At 28.6% G+C, this 21,285-nt stretch overlaps 1 protein-coding gene across 3 annotated transcripts in view; it reads left to right on the top strand.

Moving 5' to 3' along the window:
- LOC136988486 (dentin sialophosphoprotein-like) overlaps nucleotides 1-19,059 on the top strand; it is a 61,256-nt gene extending 42,197 nt beyond the window's left edge. For all 3 annotated transcript variants that reach the window (XM_067286354.1, XM_067286355.1, XM_067286356.1), the window contains 8 exons: nucleotides 218-352; nucleotides 5,093-5,211; nucleotides 5,537-5,636; nucleotides 8,791-8,889; nucleotides 10,395-10,510; nucleotides 10,591-11,020; nucleotides 12,682-12,832; nucleotides 17,564-19,059. In XM_067286354.1, the coding sequence (XP_067142455.1) occupies nucleotides 218-352; nucleotides 5,093-5,211; nucleotides 5,537-5,636; nucleotides 8,791-8,889; nucleotides 10,395-10,510; nucleotides 10,591-11,020; nucleotides 12,682-12,832; nucleotides 17,564-17,612 (1,199 nt within the window). In that variant the 3' untranslated portion in view covers nucleotides 17,613-19,059. The remainder of the gene's footprint in view (nucleotides 1-217; nucleotides 353-5,092; nucleotides 5,212-5,536; nucleotides 5,637-8,790; nucleotides 8,890-10,394; nucleotides 10,511-10,590; nucleotides 11,021-12,681; nucleotides 12,833-17,563) is intronic.
- Nucleotides 19,060-21,285: the final 2,226 nt, after the last annotated feature.

Below are 21,285 nucleotides of genomic sequence, written 5' to 3'. Positions count from 1 at the left end.
AAGTTAATTTTAAAAAATTTACGAGAAAATAGCAGTTAGAAATATTACTTTAAAAATAAATACCAGGAAGGGTAATTGGATTTTATTTTTATTGAGAAAATTGAATTGAATTGAATTCCTAATTAAAAACATTTTCTTTTGTTAAAAATGCAATAGAATTTTGACACTGATTTAACAGACTAATACAAATTTTAATTTAATACAATAAATTTTACAGATAATTACATACCATCTCCAGTTGCTGTTGAAGATATTTTAAGATCTGAAGTAGAATTAAGGGTATCTCATGAACCTAAATTAGATAATGTGGAAAATTCAGAAGTTCCAGAATTTGTAGATCAAGTTGATTTAGGTTAGAATTTTTTACTAAGTAAAATAATTTAAATACTAAAGTGATTTTAATTAAAATACCTACATTCAACATTGTTTAGACAGTTTTCTAGCATTTCAAATACAATCAAATATGGTGTCATGACATTTCAGGACATGCAGAAGATATTTTCGTTTAAAAAAACAGTATCAAAACTCACCACTTTGGCAATTTTGGTGCTTCAAACAAGGAAAAGGTGGTTTCCTTTGCACAACCACACATGTTCAGTCAAGAACTGGGTATACAGTAAAAGTGGTGAGAACTGTTTAATATTATTCTTATCAGTTATGATGAGAATGATACTCAGTGGCGTAGCGTAGTGGGGTGGCAGGGGCGACCCTCCCCGGGCGGCACTTATAGGGGGTGGCAAAATTTCAGAATAAATAATAATATCTTGTAAAAATACCTAAATAAGGAGACGGCGAAATTTTCCTCTGCCTCGGGCGGCTGACACCCACACTACACCACTGATGATACTACCTCCTTACTAGAATGAACATTGCTTGTGAAGCTGTTTTATGAAAATAACAACAGTGCTGCAGCTGCACTTTGAAAATTTCACGATCATAAATAAGATTTACACCAAAGACTGTTGCTCCACAAGCTTTCAGAACAATTACTCAATTCAAGGAACTGGACATCTGGAAGTTCAACTTGGTCAAAGTCACAAACCATCATTTTATGAGTGATTGAAGATATATTATAGCTGTTGTTGAACAGTCTGTGAATACTGTTTCAAGCTTCAGTAGTGCAGTGCAGTATCCTGGCAGTTAGCATATCCTATGGCACAGTATAGAAGGTATCAAGAAAGTCAGTGCATTGTTATCTGTATCAGATCAGCCATAACCAGTAGTTCCTTTCACTGACAAGGAATTCCAACTGACTTTTGCCTTAATCTTCCTTACCACAATAGAAATGGATGTGTTGTGGAGTGACAAGGCAAATTTTTACTTCAGTGGAAGAGTTAACAGTCATAACTATCACATTAGTATCACTGAAAATTCTCATGTTTTCCACCGTATTTCACTGCACTTGCCAAAAGTTGCAGTCTGGTATAGAATCACAGCCACATTTATTCTTTCACATTTTTTTGCCTTTGCATGCTTTGTGATGGGCCAGAGATACCAAGAGATGCTCAATACTTTTGTCATACTTAAACTAAAACAGTGACAATGCTTTAAATCACTTGTGCCTTGAACACTTTCACAAAAGTTAGAGTGTCTCTGCTTGTTGGGCACTGCATACAGCAGTTTATGATAACATTTCATTGATAATAGTCATGAGTGTACAGGGACACTTTGGTTAAGGGGCAGAGGGGTTGATTTGTCTGAAATTTGACACATAAAGACACAAGTACTAATTTTTAATTTTCCATCACTGATAATTTGTTAACCTTTTTTTTTACTCTCTCTCTCTCTCTCTGATTTTTCTTTTGTTGTTGCTTTGCTTGAATTTTGGAGGACAGCCTTGTGCTCTTCTGACTCCTGACTCTTGCCAGACAGCAAGAGGCACTAAAATTTTCTAAGAGGCAGGAGAGCAAGAGGTAAAATTTCAGTCTTTAAATAGAGTGATTAGTCACACTAACCACTCTTATTTAATGACTGAAAATAGAGTGCACTATTGGTGTGACTGATCACACTATTTAGTGATTTTCATTTTCTGTGTGTGTTTCTAGTGGGAATTTTATGCTGACAGTTGACAATATGTGAAAAGTTAGGCTTAATTTTCAAGTGAAAGATTTTTTTTGGTGAAGAAGCAAATATTTTAGAACTGAAAGAATATAAACATGCAAAAAAAGAGAGACAAAAATAGATACAGAACTTATTGGATATAGACTAACAGAGGAACTAAGATTTTTAACTTTCCTTGACAAATCAATTTTTCTGCTTTCTTTAGCATTTTCATTATAAAAATATATGAAGGAAAAACACCGGAGTGAAAATAAATTAGAATCAACAACTGTAGTGCCTTTTACTGGTGTGCTTCTTCTGTCTTTCTCTGTAAATCGCAAACATCGGCTGCACGCAACAGCGTTCCAGAACGCAATTTTTTCTAAATCAACAGTCAACTTCGAAGGGATATTTAAATTTTGTAGAACAGAATTCCGTTATGCCTGAGGAAGAACCCAACGAGGTTTGAAAACGTTTGCGATTTACAGAGAAAGAGAGAAGAAGCACACCGGTAAAAGGCACTACAGTTGTTGATTCTAATTTATTTTCATTATATATTCCTGTTTGGCAAATTACTATCTATCTCTTTTAGAGTTCAATTTTCATTTTTAAATAAAAGATTTACTTGATCATCACCTAAAGAGAGAGAATGATAAAAAAAATATAATCTCAGGCAGAGCAAGTATATTGTAGATTTTTTGTGCAAAATATTCTGTTTTATGTATAACTAAAGCTTTTTAATGAGATTGAGATCAGTGAATATGACTATCTGGTCAATTCATTCTCTAGCTCTTAATCAATGTGATTTTTGGTTGTGGGAACACTTTAAAAGTATGGATTATCAAGGACGTGTTTCAAATTTGGTAGTCTTGAAAGACTGTATTACACTACATGTGAGAAGCATCATGGAGGATCAATTACAGTCAGTTGTTGAACACACTGTTCATTGCTTTTGGGTTTTATACCTTCGGAATGGGGACCACATTGACCACATTCCATTTATCATTAAGATCTGTATATAGCATGAGTGTCTCATGTAAATAAAATTTTTGTTGCTTACATCATCAAATGTGCAATAGTGGTAAGTTTTGGTACTAACATTTTTTACAGAAATATCTTTTGCATATCCTGAAATGTCATCATACCAGATTTGGTTAGATTTGGACTTCTAAGTATCTCTCTAGACAATGTTGAATAGGGATACTTTAGTTATGATCATCCAATATATTACAAAAAGATATTGTTTAAAATCGTAAAATTGTTATTCAGGTTTTTTCTTGAATACCATTAATTAATTAAAAGCAAATGTATAGTACATATATTTTTAAAATTAGAATTTCATTTATTATTATTTATCTCTTTTAGTAGTATATTATTAATTTTATTCAATTTTTTATTAAATTAATATATTTTAAAAATGTATCATGAGAAAATATTTATTATTTTATGTTTAACATAATTTTTTACAAGATAATTTTACTATTTTGAAAAAAATTGCAACAATTATAAATGTATAATACAGTATATTTCTATTATAAATTTGAATGTTGTTTATGTGTAAACATCTGTTATAAATATGTAGTCAAAACAAGAAAAATATATTTAAATGTATGCGGAAATTTTCCAAAGGATAATCTCTGCTGAGACTAATAACTTACGTTTCATCTTAAGTAGTCTGTTTTAATCATGAGACAAAGATGAATTTGTTCAAAACACTTCAATCACACTTGTTATAGCAGCAAAATCATTTCAGGATTGAAAAAACTATCCCCTCTTCAGTCTAAAACAATGTATACAGCTGACATTAACAAATTAAGTATAAAAGCAAAAATTAAGTTTTAAACTAACCTGAAACAATTTAAAATCCATTTTTTACAAAACACAGTTAACATTTCCCTGTGAGCCAATAAGTGCTTATTATACATTCCTTCTAAGATTTTTTTTATATAAAAATGAAAAAGCTGAAAAAATTCTGTAACCAAAACATTTTTCTTACATATACCACCATTTTCTCCAAAATCCTCCTCAGTGGAGGTTATCCTTTGGAAAATTTTTGCATGTGTTTAATGAAAAAGTCTGCTATCATGATTTAGTTATCTAAATTGTTGTGTAAAAATATATTTTTTTGGGCATTATAATAATTAGAAAAAATTCAAATAAAATACGAGATAATTTATAAAGGCAATTATTTTATTGATATTTTATTTGATATTGAAAACAAACCACTAATTAGACTAAGAATAAGTTGAATAAAGCAATAAAAAACAAATTAAAATCAATTTTGAATTAAGATAGTTATGTACTTTTAAAGTTTCATTATTCCATGAGATGTTCCAGAATCATTACTGTTTTTCAACTATTAAATACAGTTACATTTGACAAAAATTAATCTAAAAGATATATAAAAAATATTTTAATTAAATAAAACTATTTATTAAAAAAGCATTAAAATTTAAATATTAATTAAATGAATAAATCAACTAGTAAACTCATGAATTAAGATTAATTGATTTTCTTATGTATATTTTTTCCTTCAAATATAACTTAACATACAATGATTCCGAGCAGTTTTAATATATACATGTATATGTTTACAAGATATTTATTTTAGATGAAATAAACCACAGTTAAAGTATCATTAATCTGTTCTATTTTATCTAGAAAGATCAGATAAATGACTTGAATTTTTTGTTGTTAATCTACTCCTAGCAAAATATATCATAATAATATAATGTAAATTGTTTAATAAACAAAAGTATAGAACTCCTATAAAAAATTAAATAATTTATTTTTCTTGTAGTGATATAACACAGATAACTCTTGGTAGTCCAAAATAAATAAAAATGAAACTTTAACACTAAACAGATGTAACCTTCTCTTGATCTTTGTTTCTTTCAGATAACTTGATCATTAAATATGGTTGCCTACGCATATATTATCTCATTCATTTATTCATAATAGTTTTGATTTTATGCATTATTTATTTGTAAGCTATATTGTAATTTTATTTTGTAACACACACAATATTTTTAATAACTAATGTTTTTTATAGATTCCTCAAATTTTGAAGTATATCAGGGTGTTCCTAAAGAATTCAATGATGAGATTACCGCAGATAATTTAAACATTTTAACAGAAACAAATTTAGTGGCAAATGAAACAATATATGAGGTATGTTATCATTTATTATAAATAAGTTTCATATGTAAAAAATATTATGAAATGATAAAAATAATTAATTTTTTCTTAAAAGTTACTTTAAAAAATGAAAATAACATTCAAGGTTTCATCTACTGCTGATTATATCTTATAATATGACAAATAGTTTAATTATAGTATAATAATATTAACTTAATTAAAGATAAAGTTTATATTCTGTAATTAAATTAATATTTTCATATTAAAATTTGTTAAACATTACAATTGTTTTAAAAAGTTATATTTAAATAATCACATTTTTTAATATTAATAATACTATAAATATTTCTTTTTATAGGAACCGCCTGTTCCGGATAATTTTCTTGTTGATGAACCATTAATAAATTCTAATGAAGAATTTTGTCAAGAATCAACTTGTGAAAATTCAGAAACATTATGTATGTGAATTGCATTATAATTTTTTTTTATTTTATTTTTTTAAATTAACATCTATATAAATAAAGTAATTTACATATAACTTTATATAATAATCTATTTTTTATTCAGTCAATTTTGTATATAACCCACATTTCTGTGTTTTATGTTCTTGCCCCTTAAAATGGTTATACATATTTTCTATTACAACTTAAATAAAATAAAACTAACATTACTTTGTTATTTGTTCTAAAAAGAAAATAACAAGTATAATATACTAAAAGTGTGCACACAAACACAAATTATTATATGAGGTGTGTTTTTTAAGTACTGTTTTGATATTAAAAAAACACAACTGCAATTTTTTAAATAATTTTATTCTTACATGAAAGCCTGTATCTTTTCATATCATACAACCATCTTCTAAATTCCATCCTCATAGAAACCTAATTTGCCAACCACTGCAGCATGGGGTTTTGACATCGTCATTGTTGTCATAGCACTGACTGCCTAGATGCCTTTTCAAGTGGAGGAACAAGTGGTAGTCACTAGTCGCTAGATCAGGGCTATACAGAGGGTGATCGAGTTGTTCCCAGCCATATGATGTGATAAGATCTCGGGTTCGTTGAGCTACGTGTGGACGGGCATTATCATAAAGCAAAACAGTCCCCTTAATGAGCTTGCTACACTTTTTGTTTTGGATGACGAAATCGTAAAGCGTCTGTTTCTCAAACTTTTGCAAGAACTTTTTGCACCAAGTCTTCAGTAATGTCAGATGGTCACCTACTATGCTCCTTGTCGTGGACATTAGTATGACTGTCTTTAAATGCTCTAACTCATTTTCTTACCATTCCATTGCTAATAATGCTTTTTCAAACACTTCACTAATCTGCTGATGAAGTCAGTTGCTTTCTGTCTTTTGAATCAAAAAAAATGAATCACCGCACATACTTCACAATCAATAGGATTTTCAATTGTCTGAGGCATTTTAAACACACACAAAACAAATGTAAAATGAACGAATGCTTCTGTAATTGCGCTAGTCAACAGATGTAGATACTCAGCGCACATTCGCAGAACACCAACTGTAGCACTGCAGTGGTCCTATTTTAAAATGGTACTTAAAAAACATGCCATGTATATTGAATATATGGGTGAAATTAACCTGAATACGTAGAGGTGGTTTGGTAGAATCCATTTCATACGCTGTAACTTCAAATACATGCTTTTGTTGTCATAGATTACTGTAGTCCCCGAACTTTTGGATCATTCCACGTATAATAGTACATTATTATAATATATTAAAAGAGAAATAAAGTATATTATTATGAAAAGTAATTGAAATATTTATTTTGAACACTTCTTAATAAAGTAGAATTCTAATTATCCAAGGTAATATTAAATGAATGTATCTCAGATGATTAAAAAGTTAGATAACACAGAACATTTACTAAATTATTTAATAATTTTGATTTAGATGCATTTATAACAGGTAGAATTATTCTATTTTTAGATTAAACTTATTGAATATACTGATTTTTAAATTATACAATAAAACACTTTTAATTTTGTTTAAAATTGTCTTATTAAAGCAAAAATAAATTTATAATATAATTTAAAAATTTTAAAAATCGTTTTAGAAGTTTGTATTGTTATGAGAGTATTGTATTGTATTGCCAAAGTAAATTCTTTTTAAAATTCTTAGAGCTCTTTTTGGTACTGTGCATCCTGTAACAAACTATTACATTGTGTTCTCTTGTCTTTGTTGACAAAATACGCTTTCATAGTTCACCTCAAATAATGCAGAACTTCAGTTGAAATGGATCTTGATTAATTACAACTGTACTGTATTTATAAATACAAGTATATATATGTATTATATGTGAAAAATATTTTTATTGTATTTTAAATAAAATAATATTAAAGAATTTGTAAAAAAATGAAATAAGGTCATTACATAAAACATTAAGAAATTAACATTATTTAAAGTATTTAATTATTTTTATCTGAAACTAAATAACTATGGAATGTTTAAACATGCAACTAATATAAAATTAACATCTTATATTGCTTTATTATTATTCAGTATTGTAGTATTTTGTATTTATTATGAAAACTTTTTTAGTTTTCATTTTAATGAATTATTTATTTTAATATTTTATTTTCTAAAGATACTTTAATATAAATTATAGATACTAAATATAATAATAACTTTCATTATATTTCAAATTAGATTGAAACAATACATTCACTTCTTACTTTAAATAAATATATACTTAGTAAATATATAAAATATATTGCTAGTATAAAACACTAGTGATATTTTTAATTTCATAATTGTTTGTATTGAGGAGTTTAAAAATATGAAAAATATAAAACATTGAAGTTAATATTCTCTAATTTTAAAAACTACACAATTAGAAACAAGTTAAATAAATTTAAAGAAATGCACATGTAAAAAAAAGTAATGTTTTTGACCTGTTCCAAAACCATGTCTTCTTTTAATTATTCTTTACTTCACAACTGGGTGCATAAGTGGACACTGGGCATCTTTAACATCACTCTTTATTCAGGAATATCTTACACACTGATATGTGTTTTGGGCGTACACCCCTCTTTCATTCATTTAAGACATTTAGTAAAGAGGTACTAAATGTCTTAAAATCTTAAATGAAAAGCTGATGGAAGAGTGGTGTATGCCCGAAACACATCGGTGTGTAAGATATTCCTGAATAAAGAGTGATGTTAAAGATGCCCAGTGTCTACTTATGCACCCAGTTGTGAAGTAAAGAATAAAAGTAATGTTTGTGGATGCTAGTTTTGCAAAAAGAAGAAAGGGAAATCTGCTACACATTGCAAAAATTATAAGCAAATAAAATAAAATAGTTATTTCTTGGTGTTACTTCATAATTGATTGCATTCTAGAATCTTGATCCTGTATGAATTTTAAATCAGGTATTGATTTTACTTGAAAATTTCAAAAAATGGCAATAACATGTGACTTTGATAAATTTACATTTAAATTTTAAGTTTCAATTATCAAGTATATTTTTAAAATATTTTCTAAATTTTTTTATATTAATTTTTATTTGTATTATTAATTTATTTTAACTAATTTTTATTTATTTATTTAAAATAAAAATCATTAAATTTTGTGTTGAAAAATTTTCATTTTAGATATTAGGCCTGATGAATCAGAGGAAATTAGGGAATCTCAGAATAATGTTCCAACAGAAGCTGTAACAAATATTGAAAAAACTAATATTGTCAAAAATGGTATAACTGTTTATTCAAAAATTATTTTACAGAAATCTGTTATCTGAAATTACACATTATTTGATTTCATGATGTATGAAAAATAACTTTTAATGCTTCAAGTTTTTAATATAGTTAAAAACAGTTAACTGATAGTTTGATATCAGAAATTAATTTTAGTGCCATACAATGATAGCTATACACACTCAGAACACCTTGTAAAATTGCAGCCATATTTAAAGCTGAGTGGGATAAGGCAAGCTTGATACAAATAGTTTGAGATAAAAAGCACTTCAGGTACGCAGAAGCCTGGCACATTTGCAAAACAAATCAAGAAGGGCAAGCAATCAACTTCCGAGAAGCCAGTAAAGTATCTGCTGCTTGGCAATCAAGCGTAAAGTAAGCTTCAAGACCTTTGGAAAATGGCAGTATACCTAAGGACTAGGGGTAGAACCCTTGTGTTGATGTATATCCTCAACACTTTAGTTATACGTTGCTATATTTTTGTTTGTATTTTATTTTTTACTTTTATTGTATATTTTGTCTTCCTTGAACATCATAGTATTTTTTCGAACGTTCTAATATTTATATGTTTATATAATGATAGCTTCTTAGTAGAGATGGTGCACTAAAACTTCCGTAGAATATCTTTTTAAAAAATGTTCCAAAACACATGCATCATTAATACAAATTCTCTAAGAATTCTATTTTTTGGTTATTCTTGATAAAGGTCATTAAATATGACTGAAAACATTTGAATCTAGTAATAAATATGGCTGCAATTTTACAAGGTGTTCTGAGTGTGTATAGTTATTAAGAAATGCAGTCTACGAGAAGATATAATGATAGATTATGATTTGTCTTTTAATGTACATATTTAATCATTCTTTTAAAATTAAATTTTATGATTGTATCTATCCCATTTCTTTCGTACTTCTGCAGCTGTTCACTCTCTTCCAAACTACTTAGATTAAACAAACTTTCCTGTTTTGTGTTGTATCAAAATAAAGGTTTTCTGTGTTTGCAGTGATATATAATGGTTATCTTTACACATGTATTATTCCATTTCTATTTCATACTTTCTTATTCATTATTTAATAGAAAACAATTATATTTTTCTCAATAAATATTACGTTAAAATTATACAAACTTTATTCAGCAGCAAATAGTTAAATAATGGAAAATAAATATTAAAAGCAAAATTATAAAAAGTAAAAACGTAATTTATGTCAAAATTTTCATTCTCTGCCATTTGTTATTAAATTAGTAATAAATGTTGGTTAAATCCATGTACTAAGCTAAAATGATGATTAATTTAAGGAAGGAATATTCCTTGTTCTAATTGCTTTAAGTCTAATTAAATTATTATTGAAATAAATTTTTTTTATAAGATGTATAATAAGTTTTCATATTATTTTGTATTAGTTTAACATGTGTAAATATTAAATTAATGTACTGTACATTACAACTTAGAACTGTATTCTGTATTATTTATATTGTTTGACATTTTTAAAATATTTTAATAGGGGATAAAGAATCTGGTATTCCACAACCCATGAAAAGGCAGCATTTATTACTTTCTTTAGGTGCTGCCCCTAAAGCTAAAATAATTCAAGAAGGTGAATGGATTCGACAAAATGAAGTAAAGAATTACATTATTTGTAAAAATATTATTTAAATATTTATACTTTTTATTCTAAATACTTGTTTGTTGATTTTCAGAAGACTCAAACAAAGCGGCTATCAATGCCAATACTTGAAGGTTCCATTTATGATACATCACCATGGCATAAAGAAAATAGTGGAAATAAAAGTGAAACAAATTCTCCTGAAAAATCTGTAGGAGACAGAAGTTCATTGCCTCCACTTTCATTTGATTCTCCTCATAAATATCCACCTGTTCCCCCTCCTAAGCCTTCAAGTAAAAATTCCCCCATTAGTGAAGAAATTAACAGTTCCACTCCAAGTGAAGTTCAGACTGTACATTATGTCATTTCACCAGTGTCAGACTCAAGTGAAGATAGTGATGGTAATTCTGCATCAGGATATTCTTGGAATTATGAACAAATACAACCTCCAGATTCTAGAGAGATGAGTGAAAATCAACAACCAAAACCAAATGAATTATGTGGTGTCTGCAGTAAAGAACTTGGTAAATCATTTAAAATTAATTTTAAGTTTTATTAAAATGTTAAATAAAGTTGAAATAAGGATTATATTTACTATATTTCATGGCATGTAAGACACTCTTATTTCAGCATAGAATATTTAGGAAAAGTGTTTAACGCATTTAAGCTATCTCAAACCTTTGGCATTTATCCTCAAAATCTTTCATTGTATTCCAGTTAAAAAAATAACAATAATATGTTTAATTAAACAATAACATTTTTATTCAAGAGTTTGACTAGATCAGGGTTTTCCAACGGAGTTGGTATTGACCCCTTAGGGTTCTACGAAAGTTTGAAGGGATCATTAAAACTTTGCAAATATAAGAATTTATTTAAAAATAAAAATTTTACACATTTTTATTCCCTCTCTATTATATATTTTAACTGTAATCTAATAAATATATTAAATCATACTAAAATTTTAACATGAACAAATATGCTTTTAATTTTGAAACAATAAATAAACTTTTGTGAACAAAGTTAACAATAATTATTTATTTTATGATACTTTTCAACATAATCATCGTGAAGATTGAGGAATTTGTCATATCTGTGGATGAGCTTTTCCATCCCCTTGTCAGAATGTTGCCTTCAGTGAATTGAGATGGCCTTAACAACGTTGTTTTGAAGATCGTCATTAGTTCATTGGTCTTAAACCTCTGCCCTGCTAGCCACGTTTTCACTTCAGGAAAGAGGTGGAAGTCTTCACACATTAAAAAGTTTTAGGCTGGGTGGAAGTCTTCACCACTTTTAAACACCCAGCACTGAGCAACTTCCATCTCTTTCCTAAACAGGAAAAGTGGCTAGGAGGGCAGAGGTTCAAGACTAATGATGATCTTCAAAACAACATTAGGGTTCATCTCAAGTCATTGGTGGCAACATTCTATGACAAGGGGATGGAAAAGCTCGTCCACAGATATGACAAACTCCTCAATCTTCATAGTGATTATGTCGAAACATAACTATGTTTGTACCTAACTTTTGGCTAATAAATTCATTTTGTTATTTATACTTGTCTTTTCTTTATGGACCATCAAAGCTTGAAAAAATACAGCCTACATAGTATGTAATATTGAAGGGGATTGATGGAAAAATATTTTTCTTAAAAACAGTCAATACATAAAAACAGTTGGGAATTCCAGGGCTACATAGAGGTTATCTGTAGTCTACTAAAGGTCCACTTCAGCCAAGTGATTAAAACCACTAAACACTGGTAGTTGGTTGCAGGTTTGTGCCACACCAGTGGACTAGTCATGTGGAATTTTTCAAGTTTTCTTCATATATTTAACATCTAAATAGGGGCCAGTTTCCTGTTGAAGCACCCTTGGAGGCCCTTTCTTTCACAGATTGTCCACATGTATTGCTTTATTCAATTAATCCAGTCCAATCCTACTGAAATCCATTTGCAGAATTGATTAGCCTGTGGATTGCAGCTTCACATAATAAGATTCAGAATGATTTTTGAGCCATTTCTTTGGATAAAAGTTGCATTTTATATGTCATAAAATACAGTAAACAAAAATATTTGGTGCACAGCATTTTCTTTAATAATTTTAGGAAAGCCTTACATAATTACATTAATATATTTACTCAATGAATTTAATTCTTAAATTTAAGAAGTGTATGATATAAAATACCATTACAGGTTTTGGAGAAGTAATTGTTGTGGATACTGTGCTATTACCATACCATAGTGACTGTTTCAATTGTAGCATCTGCAATACAGAATTAAATTCTCAATCAAGTATCCAATATCTGAATAATAATTTGGCTTGCCAGACATGTGTGGATACAAGGTAAGAAATATTTTAATCTTTTATGTAATTATTATATTTCAGTTACATTTTTGTATTTTTTATTTATGAAAAATCAACTTTCTTTTATTTTATAAATTACTTAGTAATGAAAATTTATCATTACTGTGATAATTTGTCACTATAAACAAATTGTAGATTTTTCTTAATTTCTTTTTTGTTTTTTAATACGTTTTCATAACATTAAATTGAAAACAAAAAGTTATGTACAATGATATTAAATTGATTAATGATATTAAATTACAAATTATAATCTAATCTAATCTAATCTTATGTAATCTTAGTTTTCAGCATTCTGCTGCTGGGTTAGTTGGATGAAGCCTCTCCATCTAGATTTATCCTTCTATCATTTGTCCTCTTATATTTTCTTTCACTGTATTTTCTTTCTTTCTTGTTCCCTGGATCACTCTTTTTTCATCTCCCCCTTGACCTTTTCCTTGATCTTTTTTCATGTATCTCTCTTTCCATGACCACTCATGGTATTCTTTCCTTCTCTATCCTTTAACACGACCAAAATATATCATCCTTTCCTTTCAATAATACCTTATATTCCTTTCATTATTATTTTGTTTGCACTTTTTCATTTCTAACCTTATCTTTTTTTTTGTTATTCCTATTGTGCACTTCTCAGAAACTTCATTTCCATAACCTATTTTTTTACCCATTTCTTTACAGTCCAAGCTCTGCACTATATGTTATTGTAAGTACATATCTTTCATACAATATTCTCTTGCACTTAATAGGTACTTTACTTTTCCGTAGCATATCCTTAAGGTACTGTTAAAATATCTCTCAATTCTGGTATTTTTTTTCTTAATTTTTCCTTTCTCAAAACCCTTCCTAGATACTTGAACCTATCAACTTTTCTTGGGTCTTGCCGCTAATTTTTATTTTAATATTACTACTATCCTTTTCTTTAGATATTATCATCTCTTTATCAATTCTATTCCCATTTCATACTTGTTCATAGCCCTCCATGTACCCGGTACACACTGTTTCCGCTGTAAGATCTCCATATATAAGAACATCACTACAAAGTTTTTATTAAACTTGCCCTTAAACCTTACAGATATATTAAATTTACTATTGATCTTCCTTGTGTTAATTATGTTGTTTCCCTAAACTTACCTTCTATAAATTTTCTTATTTCTAATACTTATTCAGTTTTAGTTTATTCAGTTATAATAAGCAATAATTATAGATCACTTCTAACAGTTTTGCATATTGATATAACAAACTTATCTTTAATTATACTTTATTTTATCTTTTTTTATTGAATGTAGGTACACTCATTTTTTTGTCCAGACTTCTAGCATTTTCTTTTCCTTCTATGCTGCACTAATAATTCTGTGCAGTCATTTTGTTTCTTTTATTCTTACCTCCCTTCTTATCTCTACTCTTATTTTACTCTTGGTGTTTTTTATTTATTATTTATTTCCTAATACTGTAAAGTTTAGTTTTCCAGTGCTGTTGCCCCTGAACTAAACTTTTGGTGTTTCTATTCATTTATTTCAGGAAACATCATTCTCAAGAGGATATTTTTCTGATCTGAGGGGTTTTTTTTAACTCTTTCTGCCCTGTGGGCATTAAGAGAGCCTCTTTATCAAGTGCATTATGGATTTGACTAGGCCCACAATGGGGTGGCTGGGTGGCAAGGGAAAGGGACCTGACATATCTGAATGGACCACCCCGAAAAATTCCTGGTGATTTTTTGACCCATTTGAATTCGATCTGGGTCCCCCAGAGAGATAGACTGCTGCCTTGACTTTATATATTATGACACACACACAAAAAAATGTATTTATTTGTGTGTGTGTATGATGCAGTCTATATAAAAAAGGTAGCAGAGCACCACATAGCACTGAGTGCTCACAAAAAGCTAAACTTTACAATACGTTTTCTATTTCTATCCACTTTAGATCATTTTCTTTGTACTCTACATTTCTTCATTATTTCTCCTTTTGCATTTAGATTGAATAATGTTTCAAAATCTTCTATAATTGTTTTACTTCTTATCTTCCTTTACATTACTTTCTGTTTTGATCTATCGTATTTGTTTCAACTATTCCACATCATCTATTTTTCGCATTCTCCTATATTACATAACACTTTCCTACAAATCTGTCCAGAGCACTTATGTCATTTTTTGATCCAATTTTTTTCGTTTTTTTTCATTAACTGTCTAATTTCTTATTTTTTCCTTTTTTTTCTTTGTTTCACTCAGACCAAAACTGCCAATTTTTTTCTCCATCATTACCTCCATCATCTTTCCCACTGTCATTGAGTGATCCAATATTAAATATCTGTATTCGAATCCCAATCCTTAAAGTTAGTCTTTAAAATCAATCTGGCTTCTTCCATACGTTCCTTTAATTTTTAAATATTTTTAGCTACCGGTTAATTAGGTCTGACATAACCTACAAAATTCAACCATTCTTAAAATTAAAATTAGAAATTTACAAAATATTCAAAACTGACAAACATATATTTTTATTTTAAAAGTGAATTAAAATTTATAAAAAAAATAAAGTAAAAATATTTTATATGAGCATTATCATCAGTATTAATTCAGATTATAAATCTCTTAATTGTATCGCAAAATACATTTAAATAATTATCTTATAGCTTATAACACAATTTGATAAGCTTTATCAAAATTAAGTGAATCACTTTCATGGAGAAAAGCAAACTTTTTGTTGTATTTATAGCAACAAATGATTGAAATGAAAGGATCGAAGAAATGTTGATTAATGGAAAGAACTTACGTCGAGATCAACCAAATCCAGAAATGTGACATAAAGTGTTATTAATTGAGAATTTATCAGTAATTTGTGATTGATAATTCAGAGAAATGCTATATTTTCTAATACAGAATCTCAGAAAATAAGGTAAATAAATGATTCACGAATGAGCTAAAAAGTCGAGCTTTGACTAACTCATTTATTATAGATGAGGTTTATTAGATAAAGCTAAATGACATCCCTGGATCAATGCAAACACTATTCTTTTCAATAGTTTCTACAAGAATTTTGATGAAGTTGCAACTTGTGAAACTATTATTATTATGAAATATGTAAATAAAAGATAGGAGATACACTTTTAGTGCAGAATTCACTTTTGTATCTCCAATGCCCAAAAGTATCAAGAAATTGTTACTTAATGTAACTTAAAAAGCTACTTTATTGACACTTACTAAGTTATTTATTTGAAATATTTATTTTAACATATTATAATAAATGCTTTTGCTGTATGGTTCTTATTTTGTGGGAGTTGTTTATAAGTAGGTACTACATAACATAAAATTCTGCATAAATTTGTGGTCCACTCCAAGTAGTTCCCGTTGGATGCCTGGACCCTTATGTAAATATTTATAATTAACATAAAAATGCTAAAAAAGTTATAAAAATGTATTGTAACATACTGGAATTGGAGATGGTCTCCAGTTCAGGCTTATGTAATGCTAAAAGTTTTAGTTTCAGTTTTACACAACTGTATATACAGGATTGTTCCAAATAATTTTGTTGACTGAGGCAAGTGTAAGAACTTTGCCATTGTACTTATTTCTATAAACATCACGATTCTTTTTTAGTAGCCCTATCAATGTGGTACCTAAGGCAGTTTCCTCTCTGCCTCATTTATCAGCACAGCCCCGTATATATAAAACCAAATTTAACATTATTTTTATTTAAATTGTTGTGTAGAAATTGGTAGCATGTTAACATGTGATACATCAGACTAATGGAGTTGCTTTTTAGATGCATGTGGAAAGTCATATTTTTATTATATTATATCTATAAGTCAAAGATGATGTAAAAATCAAGTGTAGATGCTCCCATCATAAAATTTGCATACTGTATAGATAAATTCTGCATTAAAACCTATTTTCATTTCATTTTGATAATTTTTTCTCGTATATAGATTGTAGAAAATTACTTTTACTTTTTATGTCATTACTTTTGTTGCACAAATTTCATAATAAAAATAGTTAGAATTATTTATGTGCATCCAAGAGTTAATCTAACCATTTCCTATCTGTAAAAACACAAAACTGCATATATCAATTCCTTATAAAATGAGACCTAACTGTATTCTATTAATCAATCAATCACGTCATCATACTGCAGGAGACTGACTACTATTTCGAGTTATAAATTTCTACATTCAGCAGTTTTTCACAAGTGGAAAAGGAGAGATTAGTCTTTTTTACGTTATAAAACTAATTCTTTTTCTTTCTCATGTTCTTCTATCTTCCATTTTATTCATCTAGGAGAAATTTCTGTAAAGGGTTATGTTATAGTACACGACCAAGGAATTTCATTTTCTTGGTCTCGATTAAAGCTATGACAATTTTTATCATTATCATTTCTAAAGTTTTACTTTATTTTTCAATGTTATTGTTAAAAATGCTATAAGCAAAATATTATTTTAATATGCGATTATTAAATATTATTATGTACTCTGCGATTGTCGAAAAATCAAAATATAAATATTTTAGTTTTTCTTCTTTTAAGCTTAAATGTTCATAAACTTTACAAATTATATTAATGTGATATTAAACTGAAAATACAAAGAAATGAAAGATATTTTCAGAAAAAAAACTATATTTTAATGTAAAGATTTGTTATAAAAATTAAAAATATTTTAATTAAATTTATAATAATTAATTATAATTGGAATCAAATTAAAATAATTTTTTTCATATATGAATTATAGGAATGCTCACAGTGCTAATTCACCAGGGGAATCCAGTTCTAGACTATAACAAAGTAAAAAGTAAAAGTAAAAATTAACACAAGTGGAACATAGTGTTGAGTTGATGCTAGATGTCATCCACTTTCTTCATCAAAGTGTAACGAAGACAGACCCAGTCTGTTTGGTGGTTTTATCTCAGGTTGATTTTTGTTCCAAGCCTTTCTGCATTAATTCAGAAAGAGAATGATTTCGTCTTTACATAAAATTTTAAACTTTTCATACAGATTAAGTTCTGTTGACATATTTTTTTTTTTTTTGTTTTTTTCTATAAAAAGAATGAAAGTTTTTATTTTCATTTGCTAATTGCAATGCATTTCGTAACCTCGGACCAAGAAAGACAGAAGAAGAGGGAGCAATTCTTATAACGTGTGTGTATATATATATATATATTGATATATATATTATGTACTTAGTGTTTTGAGTACACACTTTCTAAGCTGAGTTGTGTATTAATTTTTTAAAATGCTCCATATAATGTACAAAAGAAACATAATAGTAATAATAAACAAAGAAAATGAAATAAGTAAAATATAGAAAAATAATTAATTTTAGCAAATAAAAAATAACAATTAGATGGTATTTTGTGCCATTTTTACTAGTCTAAAAAAAAAATGAAGTTTTAAATTTTTTTCTGGGGATTATTAACAAAATATTAATTTACAAAATACATTTTTTTGTGTAAAAAGATGTTATTCCTATTTAATTTTAATTGAAGAATTATTCGGAATTTTTTACGGCTGTGATAAAAAATATATATATATAAAAAAAAAAAAAACAATGTTTTTGCTTTTCAGTTGCAAAAATAAGTTTCGTATGTTAGCAACGTAACAGAAGTCTTAGTGAATAGATGTTTTAATTTTTCAACTTGTTTAAAACACTAACATCTAGTCAGTTGTAACAGGATTCTGTAACACTACATGTATACAAGATACCAATTCTGCAGAACTTATATAGAACTTGGTGTATGTGCGAAGTGTTGTGTAGTTATATTATTAGGGGAAAAAAAAAACAAACTTTTATCCATTTTATAATCACTTTAAATTTGAATCGGGTGTACCACAGCATAACTGTACTGTTTTCGATATATACAATTTTTAAAATTTTCTAATTTTCAATTTTTCATTATACTATTGATTATACTATATCTACATATATATATATATATAATCGTTGGCATGCTGATTTAAAAAGAAATAAAGCATTTTGTATGTAATAATTTATGATTAAAATTGAACAATTTTTGTACACATTGTTATTAAATATGCACAAATTTCAACTTTTTATAGTCAATTTGTAATTTAAGAAAATTAAACAGAAAGAAAAAAAATATATATTCATTGGACTATAACAACTTAGTTATGTATTTATTTCAGGAAGGTTGTGCTTGTGGGTTTTCCTGATAGATACAAAATTTTCTGTAATGTAAGTTTTTTATATGAATAAAAAATATTAAGTAATTTTGTCTAATTTAAAACAAAAACAATTGTTTATCTGTATATATTATCATGGGACATTGACATTGATACAGTACTAAAAATAATTTGTTTGTGTTTAGAATAAATAATAAATTAAATTTTCTTACATTATTGATAAATGAAGAAAATATTTAATAATTCTAGGCCCTGTTACAAATAAGAAAGGGAAAGTTGTTTTAAATAAAATATTTTGCAGCATACTAGGTCTATAATTATTTCCAAGGCCTCATTGTGGACCTGGTATGATTAAAAAAGCCGAAAAAAAAATCCACTGGGCAAAAAACAAGAGAAAAAAACGACATTTAAAGTCCTGAAATCATGCAGATGCTGTAAAAGTCAAGCACAGCTGGTTTTCCCCAATCCTTTAGCCAGAAATAAATTTTTGGGAGGTTAGAATAATACATGGAGACAAGCTAAAAAAATGTATAGGCCTATAAATAAACCCGGATTAGCAAGACTGAACAGCTTCATATTAATTTTTCTGCGTTTCCAAGTTTGGTGTGAATGCTTATCAATTTAATCTGTTAAAAAATAGATGTGTACATTATTTGGTAATGCAAGGGACAAGAGTTGGACGGGCATTAAAAAATGACGATGTAAACACAACACAAAAAGAACAAAGTTGCTACAAATGACTGATATTTTTTTTTCTTTTCCAGCCAGCACTATTACAGTCCACGCGTAAAATATTAACAACAGACTAAGTTTACGCGAGGAAAGCGAAAGTATACATTATATACTAGTATGCTGCATGTGGGCACTGCTGTACTAAGCTAGGAGCTAGTTTTAGGGGGCTTAGAAACCTCATAATCCCTGTATCTACCACACTGATTCTACCATAAACTTTCATAAGAATGCTTATTGGCCTAAAATTTTATATCTAATGGCTTAGTGTTCAATGTATTGATTGTATGTCAAGCTTATTAAAAGTTCTCCAGGAACCTAAATGTTTTTCGGCTCCAACGAAAGTTGAAGCGATTGAGTACTTTGCCTAATAATGGCCCGTTTCCCATTACGTGTAATGTTTTAGCTTTGCTTTCACCCAGTAAATTAAATTATGCAATAGCGCATCACTTACTCTTTATATCTCCAATAAGTTATTGGAGACATCACTGGTCGCTCAATTCTTCGGACGTGAATCATGTAGAACAAGATTCGCCAACCTATGGCACGCGTGCCAAACGTGGCAACATTTGACGAATTATTGAGTCGTTTGAACAATTCGATACTTTACTTCAGTCACGAGAAACTAGTTTTCGGGGCTTTGGTAAAGTAATTACTAAAATCATTACTAAACACTTTTGGCTGCTGAAACATTTAGCTGAAATAAGCTAATTAGCAGAAATTATTTTTCGATATTGATCATTTGATCAGTTCTTTGAATTAACATTGATCAATTGAAGCAGATAAGAATGATCATTTTGAGATAATGAGTAAAACAAGAATAATAGAAAGCTTTTCTGCAGCACATAAATTTCTACCTAGGTGTAGAGTAAGGACGAGCAGATTTAGGGGTTCTCAGTATGCAGCTGCACCACTCCTTCTGAAGGTTTTCCCGAGTAAAGCCAGGTGCCTCAGGTAGTGACGTAACTAAGATTTTGCTCTGGGATGATCTGGGATGATTTTTATACCATCGTATGTCTCGATAAAGAATAGTTAATATGGCAGCCGCTTTGTAGCGCATGCCCTTTTTCATCATATGCTTCAATTGATCGCATTTCGATTAATGATTGTAAATCATAATTACTAATTATAGTATAAATAATTTAACATTTAAACATTCGAATCAAAGTATTTTCGTAAAACATAAGCTAATCGTCATTGAAATTACTTCTAGACGGCCGCGTAGGTAGTAAACTCGAATCCAGGTTTTCCAGAGCAAGCACCAGCTGCTACTTTGGAGGACCGAATCATTTCACAGGTTTTCAAGGATGCATCGGCTTCCGTTCATCGTAACTAAGCTGCACACACTGTAGGCCTCCAAACCCAAGGTGAGATTGAAAAACACTGGATTGTAGTGGAACCCAAACTCAACGTGTGCGATCCGGTGTAATGGATATCGAAAAAACTCTTCTATGTTTACAAGAAAAAAAGTCAAAAATAAAGTTACCATTTTATAATTTTGTTTAGTATTGAGTCATCGCCTACTATTTTTTACCCATTACAGTTGATCCCATTGCGGATAGAGCTCCACAACAGGCATATTGA

This window comes from Centruroides vittatus, unplaced genomic scaffold (assembly GCF_030686945.1).
Source record: "Centruroides vittatus isolate TY-2023 unplaced genomic scaffold, ASM3068694v2 scaffold_3315, whole genome shotgun sequence".
Lineage (NCBI taxonomy): Eukaryota > Metazoa > Arthropoda > Arachnida > Scorpiones > Buthidae > Centruroides > Centruroides vittatus.
This window is presented reverse-complemented; position numbering and strand designations above follow the sequence as displayed.